At 44.2% G+C, this 21,389-nt stretch overlaps 1 protein-coding gene across 4 annotated transcripts in view; it reads right to left on the bottom strand.

Moving 5' to 3' along the window:
- The window catches only part of LOC122815190 (transcriptional enhancer factor TEF-3-like), a 2,337,692-nt gene that overhangs the window by 1,499,893 nt on the left and 816,410 nt on the right, over positions 1-21,389 (bottom strand). For all 4 annotated transcript variants that reach the window (XM_044087472.1, XM_044087473.1, XM_044087474.1 and 1 more), the window contains exon 8: positions 8,482-8,525. In XM_044087472.1, the coding sequence (XP_043943407.1) occupies positions 8,482-8,525 (44 nt within the window). The remainder of the gene's footprint in view (positions 1-8,481; positions 8,526-21,389) is intronic.

The following is a 21,389-nucleotide window of genomic DNA, read 5'->3' on the forward strand; positions in this document are numbered from 1 at the left end:
AGAACACTGTCAGAGCCCTGACAGGAACAAGTAGGCCGCAGCCCAAGATATATATAAAAATCTATATATATATATTTCACAGGGAATAACTTTCAAAACACACACACACTATATACCACGCTATCTGAAAGGATAAAGACAAATTTAGACAAGAAAAACTCTTATCTGAACGATAAATATAAATTCTCTCTCTGGCCTGAGCTCTCCTCGACCGATCTGTTGCAGCGGCAAACTAGATCTGGGGGATAGCAGGGAGGATCATGGGATATAGTCTGGTCTCGAGCTTCTCTAAGATGCAGAGCTTTGTGATGCGGCCGACTCGGAGCTGAGGATCAGCTCCGAACCCGTGTGTAAGAACAAACGGCGAGATTGAGCACTTTCACATCATACCGCTCTTAGCTCTACAAAATGTGATCCATTCACCTCCAAAAATGCTCCAACACTGCTCTAAAATATGCAATACATTTGACTCACTACAAGAAAATTAACCAAAGAGCCTCTTGGTTACTTCAGTGGCTTAGAAAGGGCTGTATGGACAAAGTTCAAAATACTCATCTCTCACTCTAGTTGGTTAATTTTTTTTCACACTTTGGAAAAAGTGCAAATAATTAATGAGCAAGGCTAAAGCAGCACATCTGAAAGCATAAAAAGAAGTTATGTACTCAACATGATGTTCCATGTGAGTTGTTCCATCTCACCTTCATTCATCACTGTTGGGTTCGGAGCCGATCCCTCGGCTCCGACACGGCCGTTAGCAAGCTCAAGGTTTACCAAAAGCTCAAGACCTAGCCCCTTATCCCATGATGCACTGCCTGGAATACCTCAGATCTTGTTTGCTGCGTGTACTACTTTTGTCAGATAATAATTATTCCAACAAAAAATAAAAAGTAATGCACAACCAGGATGAAGCTAGATTCCAGGTCAACTGTCAGCCAGTTGGAGGATGGAGGGAGGGACGTGAGAATGAAGGCGAGATAGAACAACTCACATGGAACGTTATGGTGAGTACATAACTTCTTTATGTGAAGTTGTTCAATCTCGCCGTTCATTCATCACCGATGGGTAGCGTCCCTAGCACCCCAAATCTCAGGTGGCTCATGGAAGTACATTTCTCAGGACCGTGGACCCAAAAGTGGCTCTTGTCCCTGGAGGCCTTATCCACTTTGTAATGAGTGATGAAGGTATGAGGTTTAGGCCAAGTGGCTGCCGCACAAATATTATCTAAAGGCACTTTGGCTTGAAAAGCAGCAGATGTAGATACTGCTTTGGTAGAATGAGCTTTAATTTTTTGACGCAAAGGCATATTGGCAGCTGAATGAACAAAGGCAATACAATCCAATAACCATTTAGATAGTTGTTTTAGCCACTGGCCTACCTCTTCTGGTTTCTGAAAAGGATAAGAGTTGGTCTGATTTCCTAATATCTTTAGTTCTGTGCAGATAAAATCTGAGCTGTCTGTGAACATCAAGTTTGTGTACCATATACTCCATTTTGTTAGAATGGTTGGGAAAGAAGACTGGTAACTCAATGACTTGATTAATATTAGTTTCAGAACAAACTTTAGGCAAAAAGGAAGGATTTGTTCTGAGTGATAATCTATCAGGGTGAAAAATCAAATAAGGTGGTCTGATAGGTAAGGCTTGAAGCTCTGACACTCTATGGGCAGATGTAATGGCCACTTGAAACAGAGTTTTCCATGACAAGAACTTCAATTCACAGGATGATACTGGTTCAGAGGGAGGAAGAATAATCCGGGACAATAGTAAGTTCAGATTCCACAGTGCATAAGGAACTTTCACTGGGGGTCTGATGTGGAAGGTCCCTTTGAGAAAGGCTCTAGACAGCTTATGGGCCATAATGTTAGATCCGTCTATTCCTGGGTGAAAGTTAGCAATGGCAGCCATTTGAACTCGTACTGTAGCTGCTGCTGAACCTTTGTTGAAAATCATGGTAAGGAATTCTAAGATGGAGGACATGGGTGCTTTATAAGGGTCAGTGTTCTGTTTGGAGGCCCATAAAGAAAATTTTTTCCCTTTGCTGAGGTATAATCTTCTGGTGGAAGGCTTTTGGAAAAACAACAAGATGTGTCTCATCTCATGAGAAATATTACCAAGCCTGGCTATGAGGGGAACTGGAACAGCCAAGCTGTGAGCTGCAGAGACTGTAGAGAAGGATGGAGGTTCCCTGACAGATGTGTCAGCAGGTCTGGAACCGGGTCCAGAATCCATGGTTCCTCCACTAGGTGCTGAAGTAGGAATGGGAACCAAATCTGCCGAGGCCAATGAGGGGCTATTAGAATCATAGTCCTCCTTAGCAACAAAGCTTTCTGTAGAACCTTTGAAATCAGAGGGATTGGTGGAAATGCATAGAGAAGACCCGGGGGCCAATTATGTACAAGTGAATCCCTTGGGGACTCCCCTGGAGGGGGGATCAGGGAAAAATAGATTCTGCATTTGGTGTTTAGGTGACTGGCAAAAAGATCGCAGCAAGGCTGTCCCCATTTGCAGAAAATCCTGCCCACTGTTTCTTGTTTGAGGGACCGCTCATGAGGCAATAAAATTGCCCTGCTCAGTTGGTCTGCTATCACATTGGATCTTTCTGAGATGTGCGTTGCCAACAGAAAACGCTGGGAGGATACAGCCCACTGCCAAACTCTGAGGGCTTCTCGGCATAAGGGGTAAGATCTGGTCCCGCCTTGTTTGTTCAAATACCAGACCACTGACATGTTGCCTGTCTGAATTGCAATGGTCCAGTGAGGAAGAGAGTCTTGGAAGTACTGCAGTACCAAAAGTACTGCTCTCATCTCCAGGATGTTGATATGCAAATGTAACTCCTGTTCTGTCCATGTGCCTTGGACAGTCCTCTCCTGACAATGCCCCCCACCCTATCAGGGAGGTGTCCGTGGTCACAGTGGCTACTGAAGGTGGAAATACAAATGGGCGACCTACAGTTACATGAAGAGAAGTCAACCATCACTGAAGGTCCTTCTTGCACGAGTTTGTGATCAATATTGTGTGACTCATGGGAAGTTCCTGGTAAGACCATCGAGTGAAAAGTAATCACAGAAGTATTCTCATATGCATTCTCGCTAGAGGAATGGCTATGATTGCAGCAGCCATCAGACCCAAAATTTTTAACACCTCTGATGCTGGTGCTTTCGTCTTTGATATAACAGAGCTGATTTGCTGATGCAGCAGAGCAATTCTTTCTAATGGTAGCCTTAAAGTGATGGTTGAGGTGTCTAACTCTGCTCCTATAAAGTTTATATGCTGCGATGGTGATAAGGCAGACTTTTCGAAGTTGATGGTAATGCCCAACTGATTGCAGAGAGTAAATGTGTGGCCTCTTGATTGAACTAGTTGATGCCTGGTGGTGGTGGAAAGGAGCCAATCATCTAAATACGGAAACACCTGGAATCCAAGAAGCCTCAGGTGAGCCGTTACCACTGCCATGCATTTGGTGAACACTCTGGGGGCTGAAGTGAGACCAAAGGGCAGGGGTCGAAACTGATAATGACTGACTCCCAGCCGGAAATGCAGGTGCTCTCTGGATGTCCTGTCAATTTTTATGTGGTAATACGCATCCTTGAGATCTATCGAGCACATCCAATTGTCTTTTCCTAAAAAGGGAATAATAGACTGAAGCATGACCATCCGGAACTTCTCCTTCTTTACAAACTGGTTGAGTCTGCTGAGGTCCAACATAGGTCTCCAGTCTCCTGTTTTCTTTGGTACTAAAAAGAACCTTGAGTAAGTTCTGGATCCTGTTTAGTCTGCTGGGACTGGCTGGATGACTCTTTTTCTAGCAACTTTTGGACCTCTGAAGTTGCTTGTTCCCTGTAACGGGGTGGTACATCCGAGATTTTCCTTAGGGTTTTTGGGAAGGAGGTGAATGGTATGATGTATCCTCTGGAAATTATTCTCTGTACCCATTTATCGAGATTTTTAGCCAGGCGTAGGGATACAGGGATAAGAGACCCCCGACTGCCTCCAGAGTAGGACAGTCGGGCTTCCCTTCAGGGACGCTGGTAAGGATGACCAGAGAACTGATCTCTTTCATCGTGATGTTGCGGGCCCCCTCTGCCGCGAGAGCGGTGTCTTCCATTATTACCCCCACCTCTGCCTCTAAAGGGAGTATCACCATGGGTGTCTGGAAAGGCTGTGTGAGATTTTCAGAACCACATCTTGCCTCCCTTAGTGCCTTTGGGATAACACCGCATAGGGGTGACAAAATAGACTCCGACGGCAGACAGTGTCTTCCCGTCTTACTCACTCCTGGTGAGATTTCCTTCACTTTAGGCCCAAAGAGAGCGGTGCCATCGAATGGGGCATTGATGAAAGAAGACTTGTGGGGTTCTGCGAAGGAACATAGGTGCATCCAGGACTGTCTATGTAAGGCGATTCCTGAACCTGCAGCCCTACTCGAACCCTCGGCTGCATACGAAATGAGCCTCATGGATGAGTTTACTATGGAGTTAAGGGTAGCAAGCTGGGTAGTCACTTTGTCGGCAACTCCCATAGCTACAGAACCCTGGAGAGTATCTCCTAACTCCTTGAGGAGATTTCTCTGTAGTCTAGTAAAGTGGGTCAGGTAGTTCAGCGATCGCAATGACAATGTCGCTGAACTGAAGATGTGTTTCCTGTATTGGTCCATAACCCTAGAATCTCTGTTAGGGGGATGGACCGATGAAGAAGTCTCTGATAATTCCTTCTTGGTGGCTGCTGCCACCACCATGGCATCAGCAGGCACTCCTTTAGTCAGAAACTGCTTATCCGTGGGGGCAGAGATGAATTTATTAGGCCTCCGGAGACCAGGCTCCATCACGTCCAGTGACTCCCATGCCCTATGAGAGATCAGCTGTATGAGCTCAACATAGGGCAGAGACACCCAAGAAGTGGAAGATTGAGACCCGAAAGACTTCAGTAGCACTGACTCATCCTCAGTAGGGCTTTTGGACTGCCAATCACCCCTCTGCCTTAGGATTTCAAGTATCTCCGCAAAGGAGATATCCTCAGAGGGGGATCATGTGGACTCTTCTGACTCATCTAAGTCAGTGTCTGATGTCAGACACTCCTGTGGGGAGTCTAAGTATCTCCTCTTACACACCGTCTTCCTGGGAACCTCTTCAGTGGGGATTTCTGGAGAGGCCTCAGAAGAGCAAGGAACACCCTGTGGGGTTACTAGAGGCTCAGGGTCTCGACGCTGGGCTGGGATGACAGGAACAGAAGCAGACCCAGGAGCTATAGGGGAAGAAAAGGCTAGACCTGAAGTTGAGATTGTCATTGGGGACAAAGCTCTCCTCTTGGTTCCGATAGCCTCACGACTCCGACACGATGGAACCAAAGTCCCCAAAGAAACTGCCAGCTCCCTCTGCACAGAGGCCACGGGCTCTGAACCTGAGGTAGGAGTAGAGCTCACCCGAGCCGAGGCCCCGAGAGGGAGAGTCAGCACCAACAAAAGTCAGTGCGACTGCCTCCTCCGGAGCCGACTGGAGAGCGTGGGCTCCTAGCCTCCACGGTCAGCACCTATGAAGACTGAGCAGATGGAGCCAATAGCGCAGAAGCAGGCCTCAGCTCCACGGGCTCTACAAGAATAAGGTCTGCCCTCTCTGGCTCCGAAGTACTGGTGTGGCTCGGAGGAGGAGTAGAAATGTCCATAACAGTGGTCTTCGGTTCCGATGCAGCGGTCGGAGCCGACAACAATTTGGGAAGTCCTGGAGCCTTCAGCAGCTTCTGCACCAGTCGATCCATGTCTGAATCAGAAAGGCTGACAGAAGACCTAGAAGATTTTACAGAAGGCAAAGATTGAAGGGGAGAAGCAGGAGTCTCGGATACTGGCTCCAGGGACATAGGCCGGCTTCGAACAATAGAAACAGTCGACTCCAAAGGCATTGGGGCCGATGTTCCAGCAGATTCTCCCAATTTTGCAGTCTTATGCTTTGATGACTTAGAACTAGAAGCCAGCGAAGATTTTGAAGATATAGGGGACTGACCAGCCCCATCCTGGCTAGACAAAACCTTATCAAAGGAATGTTTGAGCAGGCCTCTATTAATTTTCTTTTTCTCTCGAGCAAAGCCATCGGAGGAAAAGCATGACATATGCTACATGACTCCTGAAGATGATGTCAGCCCAAACAATATACGCATTGCGTATGTCCATCGGTGATAGACATTTTTTGAAGCCTGATTTAGGCCGGTTGTCCTTGTCCTGTGACATCCTTCAAATTATAAACTAAAAAAAATTTAAAGTTATTACTGCACAACTAAAATAAAGACAACTGCTGTTAACTATAGATTTGGTTGTTAATTCACAACTATGCCCTGACAAGTAGGCCCAGGGGGCACTTAACTAACAAAAAACTACACTTTCCTAATACAAAAGATAAGATGGGAAAAAGGGGTAAATAGTAAATAACAATAAATAAAAATTAGTTATTTGAAAGAAAGAATTTAACTTGCGTAAATCCTATTTTTCTCCAAAAAGGAATCGAGATCTGGAAACACACGAGATCTGTGCTGCGGCAAACTAGATCCGAGGTATTCCAGGCAGTGCATCATGGGATAAGGGGCTAGGTTTCGAGCTTTTGGTAAACCTCGAGCTTGCTAACGGCTGTGTCGGAGCTGAGGGATCGGCTCCGAACCCATCAGTGATGAATGAACGGCGAGATTGAACAACTTCACATCAAGAAAGTTCAATTGGCAGCCTGAGAAACTTCCGGCATGAAACAATTTTGCAGAAGTATTAATAAGCAGGGTAAATATTATCACTATAAACTACATTAATCAGCATATTTTCACATCAGGCTATGATTGCTAATGTGTTTGTTAGTCACTTTGAATAACTGTTCCGTACCATTCCAACAAATTCATTCAAACTTGAAAGGTATCCTGATTGTTACTTTCAGAATGGCACACTCTTCTCATTTTCATCAATCAGCCAAATCTCCTTCACCCAAATTTCTCAAAATATGTAACATACTTCTGCCTACTCTCCATTACCTGAAACTCTTCCAATTGGTGGAAATTTGCTACAGCTTACCACCACTCTTCCAAAAAAATGATCTACTCAAGAACCTAATGCCTACAAGCTAGGCTATATTTCTACTTGCTGGAAGTCTCAAATATTTTTGAGAGAACTGTAGCTACTCAACTAACAGCCTACCACAAATGCATTTTTTTTTATATATAAAGGGGAATCAAATGGTATCTGCTAAGGTCATAGCATGCCAACAGCCAACCCATTCCCTTACCAAACATATCTTACAATTTTGTCAAAGATGGTTAATGATAAACTGACTGGTGTGTTCAGTGACATTCCAAAAGCCTTCAACTCAGTTCAGCATAAACATTACCCTAAAATTATACATGGAGCACTGTGATTACACTTTGATATCAGGAAAAAGACAATCTAGTTAAGTTCTGCTCTGGAGTGAAACCCAGTTCTAACAGAGAGTAGGGATGCTTAACAGACGTTTGTTAAACACACCGAGTGTTACTGCATTAGGATCTTATGCTAGGGACAGTGCTGGTCAGCAAACAGTGGTAGAGGGTAAAACAGCTTTTAAAAGCAGTTGGAACTTCACTCTGCCACACTTCTAAACAAAAGTGTGGCAGAAAGAAGTGTCTAACACCTTTGAAAGTTCTTTGTTCTTCAGAGGGCACTACATTTCTGCCTGCTCTTTCTATGACAGTGATAAAGCGCTTTCAAAGATTTTGAAAGTCAGTAAAACGCATTATGATCCCCCACTTTTTTTTCTAACTGGTAGTACATTGAGTAGATAAGGAAAATAGCAATATGAAAACCAAGCTTTGACATGGTTCTAGAGCAGATTTTTTGCAATTTCTGGTAATACCTAGGGAAACAACACTTGCATCAGTGAGAATAAAGGCGAGACTGACAATATCACATCAATTATTTTGTGTCTGGGTCCTGAAGAGCAAAAAATGAGGAATGAATAGCAATCTATTGGCCTTGTAACTCCACAGGCAGGTGAAAAGTAGACCACTCATGGCCGTGCCTCTGATACTGAATATCACACAACACAGATGTTAACTAGATTAACTTCAAAGACAACAGTAAAGTGCAGTAATCTTTGATCAGATTAACTCCAACGACAACAGTAAAGTGTGCCAGTCTAATAGAAAATCATAACCAGAATGCATAACAGATATCTATGATAGAAAACCATATTTATTAGAAATCATGGCAATGTACCATTACAATACAACTCATACCAGTGAAGCAGTGTCAAACAGAGAGTGAAGCAGGAAACTGAGAGTAACTGAATAAAGATGAAGATAGGACTTAATCAATGTAATGATCTATTCTGCGGTACATTTTAGAAAATGCTCAGTGTTAGTCTGAGAAGGTTATTTTCTATGCACTATTAGCAGTAATCATGTTTGCAGTTGCTCTGTCACAGTCAGTATCTTTCTTTGCTTAACAAACATATGTAAAACGTATGAAACAATGCATACTCACTCTTGTGAAGATGCAGGCTGGCCTGTCAACACTCTCTGCCAAAACTATAAAAGAAAATGGAAAGCAGATTATTCCAGATATTATATATGAAAATGTTTATATTTTCAGCATTTCTGAAAAATAATTACTTCTACTTGAACAGTACAGATGCAGAGAGTAACTATTAAGTTTGTGTCTTTCGGCTTTTCCCGGTTAGGGGTCGCCACAGTGGAACTCCAGTCTGCTAATGATTGGCAGTAGATTTTTACGTACTGGTTTGCCGGGCCTAACGCACAACCTTCAATGAAGGAACGCCCATTCACGCATGTCGCTACACAGAAGACGCTTTATCTGAAAATCGAACGGGCAACGTCTAACTGGAGGCGACAACGCTACCGCAGCACCACCACCGCAGTACAGAGTAACTATTAAGTATAACTATTAAGTAAAAAGGCAATTCATGATTTAAAAACTACTACTTTAATACAGCACAAGCATAAGTACTCTGATTTTTCTGTGTCCATTCAAGACATCTCAGATTGCTGTCATCCAAGCTATGTTTTGGGTCCTCTTCCTTTCTCTGTTTACATGAATAATGTTTATTCTGTTAACCTCATCAACAAATCGTCTCCTTATGGTAATGATCTGTGTTGTGATTTAGAGATGTGCTCTGTATAAGAGATGAGCAGTGAGTGGGAGTAAAACACATGGAAATGCAAGTTATGCATTTCCCATAGATTTTTATTGTCTGTTTCCATCCTTCCTCAACCCCCTAAACGGCCCATCTCAATACCGGAAGATTGCCAAATTCCAGTAATAATGGCCACACAGGTAAAAAACGCACTCTCCAAAGCTAAGAATACAGCATCCATGGGACCAGATGACATCCCGGGCTGTGTATTACATGAACTACAAAATGAACTGGCACCTCGCTTAAGTGTCATGTTTAATCATAGCCTCATCTCAGGCTTCGTGCCCACTGAGTGGCACACAGCTACATTTATCCCACTCCACAAGGAGGATCCATCTTGGATCCCAGGAACTACCACCCCATCAGTCGGACGAGCCTGATCTGTAAGGCCATGGAACTTATAAACAAAGACATTGGCAACCTTCAAACACTGGACCCCACCCAGTTTGGGTCCGTGAAGGGCCGATCTTGTCTCCTGAACCTGATTGACTTCTTTGAGTCTCCAGAGCTGTGGACGAAGGTAAGGCGATCCACACAGCCTATCTGGACCTCGCCAAGGCCTTTGACACCATCCCCCACTCTGGAATAGATAGACTTACTAAGCTGGGCATTAATCCCTACATCACTCAATGGGTTGCCAACTGGCTTACTGATAGAACCTACACTGTAAATGTAGCTGTCTCCAAATCCAACTCCAGACAAGTGACAAGTGGAGTAGCTCAGGGTTCAGTCCTGGGACTGCTCTCGTTTGGCATCTACTTCTCTGAAGTGCAGGCCAACACTAAGGGACTCTGGCTAACAAAGTTCGCAGATGACTGCAAACTGGGAGCCATTATTGAATCCCCAAATGATGTGGATACTCTACAAAAGGGCCTTACAGAAACAGATGCTTGGTGCCAGAGCCATGGGCTCAAGCTCAATGCCAAGAAATGTACAGTTATCCTCTTTGGGAAAAAACATGTACCCATGAATTACCACGTAGGTGGTAGTACAATAAACACCGAAAGTGTGACGAGACTTAGGGACACAGGTGGACAGTGGTCTCACCTTCGATAACCACATTGCCACAACAGTCAGGAAATCCTTCTATGTGGCACACCTCATCACTAAGGGCTTTTCATCCAGAAAAAAGGAGGTCATTGTCCCACTATACTCATCCCTCATTAGACCCATTATAGAATGCCCCATTTGGTATGCACCTCTCAAAACATCTGCAACAGCTGGAAAGGCCACAGAAATACCTCACTAAAAGAATCACAGGCCTAAAGTAGATGCCCTACACTGACCGTCTTAAAAAATGCTTTGTCGCATATCATCTACTCAGAGGCAATCTCTGCTTAACATACAAGGCAATGTCAAACCCAGAGCTATTGGACATGCTACACTTAAAGAAATTCCAATCCCTCAGTGCCACATGCTCCAGGGATCTAAACCTTGTCATCACAATAAACAAAACATGCTGGAGGGATAGGTTCCTGACCCAGAGACTCCCCAGACTCTGGAATAGACTGCCCATACATGTCAAGAAGAACACCTCTTTGGCCCTCTTCAAAAGGAACCTTAATGAATGGATGGGAGAAAGGAAATTCACCCTGGGGATCACGTCAGTCACCCTGCTAGACAGGGGTCCAGGGAAGTAAATAGTGTGGGAAGAAATAGCCAGGGAATTATTATGGCTAGACTTGTATAGGCCCTAGGGCTGATAGCCTAGTACCAAACTATGAACCTATATGCATCTCGGATCCAACCTTGGATCTGGCTTCAACCATTTCTAAGCTTTGGATCCAGTGCTAAGGCTCCTCCCTTACCCATAATCCCTTGTGCAAAGAATGACCTTCCTCAGATCAAGTTTACCCACTAACAAAAGGGAATTTAAAATTATAAGCATATCAACAGATAACTAACTTAGCTAACCTAAACACCACCTGGCTGATAAAGAGAAAGAAAGAAAAAGACAAATTTCAGGGAATTTAAAATTATAAGCATATCAACAGATAAATAACTTGGCTAACCTAAACACCACCTGGCTGATAAAGAGAAAGAAAGAAAGAAAGACATAAATTTCAGGAGCCAAAGCAAGGTCAGCTAGAACAATCTTGGAATGGAAATATAATATGAAAAATTAGGAGGGTGATGGTGGGTGGGTAGTTGAGGAAGGACAGAAACAGACAACACAGATCTATTGTTATGGTGAGTACATAGGTATAACTTTGTATCAGATGTTGCCTTTTACATCCATTCCTCAACGAATAAGACAGTCCCCATCTACTTTCCCACTTGGGAGGCCTTACAGAAGGACATTCCAGAGCACAGCTGAAGCAAATAAGGCTCCAGATCTGGACTGTTTATCTAATTTATAGTATGTACCTTGGACTAGGTAGCTGCAGCACATATGAACACTACAGAAGAAGGCTGTAGATGAAGCGATAGATCTGGTGGAAAGAGCCTTTGGAGCTGAAGGAAGTGGCAGCCCTCTTTCTTGATAAATGAAGGAAATGCCCTGTGACAACCAGTGGGAAAAGATGGCTTTGGGCACTGATATTCCCATTTTAGCTGAGGAAAAGGACACAAATAACTGATCAGATTTCCTGAAAGGTTTCATCTGGTGTAAATAAAAACACAACTTGTGATGTACATCAAGCAAATGCAACGTATATTAACCTTTGTTCAAAAAATTTGGGAAGAACACTGGAAAATGTATGGACTGATTTATGAATGATTCAAAAGTCACCTTATGAAGAAAGGATGTGTTGGTTCTTAACAACACTCGGTTCTTGTGAAAAATTACATAGGGAGGTTTTGAAGATAGGGCTTGTAGCTCAGACATTTTCCTGGCAAGAGTGATAGCTACCAGAAATAAAGTTTTCCATGACAAGCATTTTAGATCAGCCTTAGCAACAGGTTCAAAAGAGGGCTCAATCAAACCTGTAGCACAATGGTAATAGCCCATGGAGGGACTGGTTTTCTGAGTGAAGGACATAGTAAATAGGTACCTCCCAGGAAAGCCTCAGATAATCTGACAGATGCAATGGGCGTATCATTTTCACCCATATAGAAGGAAGATACAGCAAGTAACTGCACCTTGAGTGTAGAATAGTTGGCTCTACATTGGAAGAGATGTGTGAGGGAGTCCAAAATTGCTGGAAGAGAGGCTGAGAAAGGGTCAATATTCTTTTCAGTCACCCAAATGGCAAATATTTTCCATTTGTTCTTATAAATTTACCTATTTGAGAGCTTTTGGGAGGAAGCCAAAATGTGGACTGCTGAACTATTGTTGGAATTGGAGAAACCACATGGTCAGTTTGAAGGAATGAATGTTTGAATGAAGTGACACCAACAGGTGAGACAGAAGATCTGGGTCTGAGCCCAGCACCCAGGAAGGGTGGACTAGATGAGGCCAGAGGAAGGGAAACCACAGTTGTAGATGCCAATAAGGGACTAGGAAGATGACTGTGACCCTCATCGCAGATACTTTCTGTAGAAATTTAGAAATCAGAGGCATTGGAGGAAAGGCATATAGGAGACCAGAGGGCCAAGGATGTGTTGGTGCATCCCTGAGTGACTTTCTCTCTTGGGGAATTAGAACATAGAACTTGCTGCATTTGGTGTTTTGAAGAGAGGTGAGAGGTTGCAACAAGGTTGGCTCCATTGGTTGAAAATCTGCTGTGTTAATAATAGATTGAAGGACCAGTCATGAGGCAATCTGAGGGTCATGCTGCTCAATGCTAGAAGTCTAAATCTCAAAATGCACTCACTCAAAGCACTCCTTAAAATAGAGAACATTGACATTTGTGCTGTAACAGGGACCTGGTTCAAGGCAGCAGAAAGCACCCCTGCACTACCAGGCTATGACTTATTCCACACCTTTCAGCCCCAGAAGGTGGACCAAAGCTCCAAAGGCAGAGGCGTTTCCATATTCATAAAGGATGCCCACAACTCCAGATTGGTAGCCCAACATAACACATCAGAGATACTTCAGAAGTAGCTAACATTGGGTAAGACAGCAATTCAGGTCATAGCCTGCTATAGGTCCCCAACCATGTCCCAAGACTCACACTCCACGTTCCTAAGCACCCTGGAGAATATTAGGCACCAACCTAACACTCTCATACTGGGTGACTTCAACTACCCTTCCATTAACTAGGAAAACTACTCATGTACCATTACACTTGCCCAACGTTTCCTGGAATTCATTAATTCCAATGCCCTGGACCAGCTCATTCTTACCCCCTCTAGAGGTGGCAACATCCTTGACCTGGTCATTACTTAAATGGGTGACAGTTGCTCTTTACCAATAGTGAACTCCTCCCTGGTTAGATCCGACCACAAAGTAATCACCTTGGAAATCCACATCCCTCCTAGCCCCGCAAGGTAACCACCATGAAAAACTTCTCCAAAGCTAACTTGGGGCTCCTAAAAACAGAGGTGGCTAACTTCACAGCACAAATGCAAATGGAGAATAGTTACATGATGGACGAATCATACACCAATGCACTGTACACAAATGCATGGATCTCACCATACCCAATAGAACCAAGATGCTCTCCTTCAAAAAAGGAAGCCAATCTGGTGGTCCCCTGCCATAAACAAACTCTACAACAGAAGGAGGAAACTGATGCAGAATTAGGTGAAGTCCCAAGACTGGAAAAACTCCCTTATGAACCTCAACAAAAAGGTTGAGATCCCTCATCAAATCCTCTAAAGCTAGCTATGAAAACAGAATTGCAGCATTATGTAAAGAATCTCCTTGGCAATACCCAGATTTGCTGTGAGCTACTGCACAATGGTACCTCCTATACCGAGCCAACAGATATTGCCAATATAATGGCTGACAAATTCAGTGCCAACTTTACCCCTCCCTCCCACAAAGGACCAATCACAATACCAGTAGATTGCCAGGCATCCAGTATTAATGGTGCACAGGTTAAAACAGCACTGTCCAAGGCCAAGAGTACAGCTTCTATGGTACCTGACAATATCCCCGGCTGCATTCTACATGAACTACAGAGTGAACTGGCACCTCACCTGTGTGCCCTGTTCAATCACAGCCTCACCTCAGGCTTTGTCCCTACCAAATGGCACACTGCTGCAGTCATCCCTCTTCACAACGGAGGAGCAACTACAGACCCTGAACTATCACCCCATTAGCCTGACAAGTCTAATATGCAAAGCTACGAAATGCATCATCGTGGACCTAATAAACAAGGATATAGGAAATCTCCAAACTCTGGATATCACACAGTTTGGTTTTGTGAAGGGTAGATCATGCCTGCTCAACTTGGTCGACTTATTTGAGTCAATCCCCATAGCTGTGGATGAAGGCTAGATGGTTCATACAGCCTACCTTGATCTAGTCAAGGTCTTTGATACCATTCCCCACTCAGGAATCATAGAAAAACTCACTAACTCACTAAACTAGGCATCAACCCCTATATCACTAGGTGAGTTGCAAACTGGCTCACAGATAGAACCAACAGTGTGAAAGTAGCTGACTCCAAGTCAGACTGCCGATCAGTCACAAGTGGAGCCCCACAGGGTTCAGTTCTGGGTCCTCTCCTGTTTGGTATCTACATCTCTGAAGTGCAGGCCAACATGAAGGGACTCTGGATGACAAAGTTCACAGACGATTGCAAGTTGGGAGCTATTACTAACTTCCCAAGTGATGTTGACATCCTACAGAAAGGCCTCACTGAGACCAACGACTGGTGTCAGAACCATGGCCTTAAGCTCAATGCCAAAAAATGTGTAGTCATCCCTTTGGGAAAACCCCAGTTCCCATGAATTACCACATAGATGGTAGTCCACTGAACACAGAAGGCCTTATGAGAGATCTGGGAACAGGTTGACGGCAAAAAGAAGTTATGTACCTACCATAATGTTCCATGTTAGTTGTCTTCATCTCACCTTCTTTCTTGCTGGTTGGGATCAGAGCTGATCCATGGCTCTGACTCTGCCATCTTCTACAGCTCGAGAGCTGTTTACTGGCTCGAGGCTACCCCTTATCACATGATACCTAGAGCTAGCTACCCAGATCTCGTTTGAAATAACAAACCCTAGCCATAGCTAGAGAATGAACCTCTCCAAATAAAATGTTGAGCACACCTGTCATGCTCTCTAAGTCAGTAGAGGAAACAACCAGAGATCACTCAGTCAGTGAAACTTGAACTCCTCTGGGTCCAATAGGACAGGGGGATGGAGGGTGGGATGCAAGAAAGAAGGTGAGATGAAGACAACTAACATGGAACGTTATGGTAGGTACATAACTTCTTTATGTTAAGTTGTCTATCTCGCGTTCATTCTTGCTGGTTGGGACAGCATCCCTAGCACCTATAATCCTGGGCGGCTCATTGGAACAGACTTTTCAGAACAGTGGAACAAAAGTTAGCTCTGCTCCTGGAGACCATAACTAGCTTGTAATGAGAAATAAAGGTATGAGGGTTTGCCCACGTAGCAGCTGCACAGATAGAGTCCATGGGCAACCTAGACTGGAAGGCTACAGAGGTGGCCAAAGCCCTTGTAAAATGACCTTTTGGTTTGATAGATAACTCTGTTTCCCAGTTGACAGATGAAGGTAATAATGTGAGACAGCCACCTGGATAAGGTCACTTTGGAAACTGGGAGACCTTGTTTGCATAGGAAAGGAATAGTTGGTCCGACTTCCTTATATCCTTTGTCCTATGCAGGTAAAAACGCAGTTGTCTATGAACATCCAATTGATGTAATTTGTATTCTGCATTGTTGGTGTGGTTGGGAAAAAACACAGGTAGGTCTATAGATTGGTTTAAATTACTTTCTGAGCAGACTTTCGGAAGGAAAGAGGGATTAGTCCTCAGAGCAACCCTGTCCTTATGAAAAACTAAGTATGGGGGACGGACGCATAGTGCCTGAAGTTCAGAGACATGTCTGGCTGAAGTAATAGCTACCAGAAAGAGAGTTTTCCAAGACAGAAACTTAATGGAGCAGGATGCTGCAGGTTCAAAAGGGGGCAAAATTAAGGAGGTTAATACCAAATTTAGGTCCCGGGGAGGGGGATCTCTCACTGGGGGGGGGGGGGTCTAAGGAGAGTAGTCCCTCTTAGAAAAGCTTACATAGCTTATGAGACATGATGTTTGCATTAGACAACCCAACATGAAAGTTTGAAATGGCCGCTAATTGAACCCTGATTGTAGCAGAAGCGGACCCAGAATGAAAAAGTTCTGCTAGGAACTCCAAGATTTCGTGGACTGGGGCTGAAAAGGGATCTATGTTCCTAGCCTCTGCCCAACAAGAAAAACATTTCCATTTGCTAGTGTAAGTCCTTCTAGTGGTGGACTTGTGTGAAGGGACAATTTCACGTATGGCCGGGGAAATGCTGGGAAGCCTGGCTAAGGTTGGAAGTGGAGCAACCAAGCTGTGAGCTGGAGTATTTGGAGGGATTGATGCAGCCCGCCTGACTGAAGAATCAGTAGGTCTGGAATCGGATCCAGTGTCCAGGGCTGATCGAGAAGGTAATGGTGCAGTTTTGTACCTACCATAAATGTAGATGTTCGAGTGTATATACTGCTGCAGTCATCACGCTTGGGTTACCTGTCATCAGGCGGACCCGCAGTTGGCCGAATCCCAAAGCCTTGGTCCGGTGTCGGTTGTCGTCGCTTCTTCCCTGACGTCAGTGTGACAGGGGTATAAAAGAGGCAGCCGACGCCATTTTATTCAGTTTTTCTTGCCCCAGATGTCAGGTGCCCCCAACTAGGAAGGCAATACAAAAGCTATGCAAAAATGCCTTAATAGATAAACAATGGTACTAGTTCTTAGCAAATACACCATATAGACATGCATCCAATTGATTGATGAACATGGAGGTATAACTAACACCCTGGTATGTAGAGGGGATGGTGGGAGGGTAACCTTGACTGCAGCAGTATATACACTCGAACATCTACATTTATGGTAGGTACAAAACTGTACTATGTTCATCGTGTTATACTGCTGCAGTCATCACACTTGGGTTGAATCTCAAAGCTATGGATGGGTGGCTGGTACTAAACTGGGTTAGGCGAAGCTAGGATGCCCTGCAGTACTGCAGTGACAAAACCAGCTCTGGTTTTTGAGTATAAAGGAAGGTGGTAGTGCTTGGTAAAGGTGTGCACTGAACTCCAAGTAGCTGCCTCCAGAATGTCCTTGGTTGGAACCCCCCTGAGAAAGACTGCTGAGGTTGCTGTAGCCCTGGTAGAATGGAACCTAATATTAACAGGCACTGCTTTCCCATGGTGTGAGTAGCAAAAGCGGATGCAATGTGCTATCCATTTGGAGATGGTCTGTTTTGAAATAGCCTTTCCTTGTGAACCTGCAGCATAGGATACAAAGAGTTGGTCAGTTTTTCTGAAGGTCTTTGTCTTATCTAAATAGTAATGTAGCTGTCTGTGAATGTCCAAAGAGTGAAGGAGTCTCTCTCCTTTATTCTGGGGGTTTGGATAAAAGGTGGGTAAATGAATGGTCTGATTCAAAGCCACACTGGATACTACTTTTGGCATAAAGGTAGGGTTAGTTCATAAAGAGACCCTGTCATGATGGAAAATGATGAAAGGTTCCACTGCCATAAGTGCCTGTAGTTCTGAGACCCTGCTTGCTGAGGTAATAGCCAGCAACAAAGCTGTTTTCCAAGACAAGTATTGTAGTTCTGCTGAGAATGCTGGTTTGAAAGGAGGCAGTGTTCATTTTTCTAAAACGAATTTCAGGTCCCAAGCTGGTGTTGGGGGTTTTCTGGGGAGGGTCTAATATTCTTAGCCCCTCTGAGAAACTGCCGTAATAAAGGGTGTGAGAAAATAGGAGGATCCGTGTTATATTGAGCTGAAATGGCTGAAGCATGGATCTTAATGGATGAGAATGAAAGGCCTTGGTGTAGCATCTCAGTTAAGTATTGCAGTATTTGAGGAATGTTAGGTATCCAAGAATTTTGGCCTTTAGCCTGGTTCCATGCACAAAATCTTTTCCATTTGTCTGAGTAAGTTTTTCTGGTGCTGGGCCTTCTGGCCACCAAAATGACATTCTGGACGTCCTTTGACAGAAGTGTTGATTGATAGTTCAAGGTATTCTCCATGCAGCTAAATTTAAAGTTCTGAGCTGGCTGTGTTGTATCAGAGAATTTTTCTGAGTCAGCAGTAGTGGGAATTGAGGCAAGATCCATGGAGGGCTGTGAGTCAATACCAGTGCTGGCGTAGCCAGTTCGGAGCAATGAGGATCATTTGTGGTCTCTCTGATCTGACTTTCAATAATACCTTGGTCAACAGAGGTAGTGGCGGGAAGGCATAGACTGTCAATGCTGTCCAACTGAATGATAGTGCGTCCACTTTCCAGGCTAGGGAGTGATAAGTCCTTGTGCAAAATTTCTGTAGTTGGCAATTGTTGGGGGAGGCAAATAGATCTATGTCTGGACATCCCCACCTTTGAGTTATCATTGAAAATACTTATGGGTGTAGTCTCCACTCGTGAGGATCTGCCATATTTCTGCTTAATTCGTCTGCCAATGTGTTTTCCTTTCCTGGCAGGAATTGTGCTTGCAGTTGTACTTGGTAGGTCAATGCTGTGTTCCACAAGGTCATTGCCTGTCTGCATAAAGGGTAGGAGTGTGTTCCTCCTTGTTTGTTTATATACCACATCACTGTGGTGTTGTCTGTCCTTATTTAGTAGTTGTTCTGGATGCAAGAGGTCCTTGAAGGCTGTCAAAGCATTTTGCACAGCTAGCATCTCCTTTTGGTTGATGTGAAGATGCATTTGTTTTGCAGACCATTTGCCCTGTATGCACTGTCCAGCCATGTGTGCTCCCCAGGTGTAGTCTGAAGAATCTGTTGTCATAGTTTGGTTTGCTGGAGGTAAGATGAAAGGAAGACCCTTGTTTATTTGACATGCTTGAGCCCACCATAGGAACTCTTTTTGAAGGCATGGAATGAGAGGTATACTTGAATCGAGGCTGTGCCTGTGTTGAGACCATACACTTTTCAGGTACCATTGTAATTTCCTCATATGCAGCTTTGCATATGGGAGTAGTTGAATGCAGGATGCCATGAACCCCAATGCCAGCAGGATTTTCCTTGCAGTGAGCTGGGGAAAAGTTGCCATCTTTTTGAAGTATTGAGTCAATTGTTGTTGTTTGTCTGTCGTGAGAAAAGCCATCTGGGCCATTGTATTTATGCTGGCACCCAGGAATATTATTAGCTTTGACTTCTTTTTGTTTACTGTGTACCCAAGGCAACTGAGCAGCTTTATTACAAATGCCAGATGCTGTAATAGAATGGCCTTGCTGTCCGCTTGGATCAGGCAGTCGTCCAGATATGGGTAAATTTGTATTCCTTGTTGTCTGCAATATGCAATTACTGATGCCAGGCATTTCATAAATACTCTGGGCGCAGTAGGTAAGTCAAAGGGCAATGCAGAGAATTGATAATGCGTTGTACCTGCCAGGAATCTGAGGTATCTTCTGCAATCTTGTCTGACAGGGAGATGCAGGTATGCCTCTTTGAGGTCCAACGTTACCAGCCAAGACTCCTTGCCCAGCATGGGAAGAAGCTGCTGAAGTGTGAGCATTTTGAATTTGGGTACCTCCAGGTATGTGTTTAGAATTGAGAGGTCTAAGATGGGCCTCCAGGCTTTGTCCTTTCTTGGGACTAGAAATAGTCTTGAGTAAAAACCTTGACCTTGCTCTTTTGTAGGTACCTTTTGAATTGCTTTCATATCCATGAGAGCCGAAATTTGCGCTTGTGCCTCTGCCCATTGGTTTGGAGGCAGATTTGGCATGCCTCTCATCCGTGGTAAAGTGTGGAAATGAAATCTGTAGCCTCAGGTAATAATATCCAGAACCCATTTGTCCTTTGTTATGATGTGCCAATTTTGTGGAAATAAAGCCAGTTTTCCTCCCAAAGGTGCTGCCAGGGCAACTTTACTTGGCAGGCGAAGAGGGAAGTCATTGTGTTTGTTTCCTGAAGGGTTGAGATCTTTCGTCTCCCCCTCTTTGAGATGTTGTTTGCCATTGTCTAGGCCTGAAGGAACCTTGTGGCTGGCCTCTGTCCCTTGGGCATCTGTACCTACCTCTTTGGGGTCTGTCTGATGCAGGAAAGGACCAGTTTTTTGATGGCCAGTTTCTGCTGAAACAAGGAGGTTGTACCTGTAAGAAATCTTTAACTGTTTGCATAGATTTTGCCTTTTCTTCCATTTTCTTTAAAACTTCCTCTGCTTTGACACCAAATAACACATCTTTCTGCAAAGGAGCATCCAATAACTTTGCTTTGACATGTTCTGGTAAGGCTTGTTCTTTAAGCCAAGCATGCCTACGAATTACAGACCCTGTGACAGCTGCTCTACATGAGGCTTCCAATGAATCAAAACCACACTGTAAGGTATGCTTTCCCACCTGTTCTGCTGCATGCAGCAAATCCTGCATCTCTTTGAAATCAGGTTGATCTGTCTGAGGGATCATTTTCTGTTTTAACTGTGTAATCAAGTACTGTTGGTATTTTAGTATGTGGAATTGGCAGTTTAAGGCCCTCATGGCCAAAGTGCCAGACGTATACACTTTCTTTCCCCATCTTTCCAATGCTCTGGAATCTCTTTCAGAAGGAAGTGGATTCTTAGCAGTAGAGGCCTTAACCCCTGTGGGACCCTGGGAAATGGTTTCTTGGTCTGCAGTAGGACTTTTATATAGGAAATTATGAGTATCAGGAACTCGGTAGTATCTGTCTGGTTTAGCTGGTGCTGGAGGTAATGAATCTGGGTTTAGACTAGATTCGGAGTAAACATCATCCAAAATGTCTAAAACTGGAGGAATTGCTAAGGGTCTATGCTGTGAAAGAAGAAGAAACTCACTGAGTCTTTTCTTAGAGTCAGAGTAATCTTGGCCTTCCCAGTGGAAGTGTTCCCTCAAGGTGTGTAAAGTTTCCCCAAAAGAGTAGTCTTCGGGGGGGGGGGAGACAGAGGGAATGGACTCTTCAGCATCTGAGTCTTCATAAGGAGGGAAGGAGTAATCCTGGTCCTCAGAGTTGCCTGAAGAAATGGATGCTTGGTCAGAGGAAGGATAATCTTCCTCCAGTCTAGGCCTTTTGTCAGGTGGGGGTTGGGATCCCCTGATAAGGGTAATTAAATCCTCAGCCATCTTAAGCATCTGTTTTTTAGGCATAGGGGCCTGTGGGGGGGGGGGGGTGTACTTGGCTTCCTAACTTTCAAGGGAGCTTTAGCATAAGACTTAGTAGAGATAGTTGTCGGTTTGAAA

This window comes from Protopterus annectens, chromosome 11.part0 (genome assembly GCF_019279795.1).
Source record: "Protopterus annectens isolate FY-2018-M chromosome 11.part0, PAN1.0, whole genome shotgun sequence".
Classification (NCBI taxonomy): Eukaryota; Metazoa; Chordata; order Ceratodontiformes; family Protopteridae; genus Protopterus; species Protopterus annectens.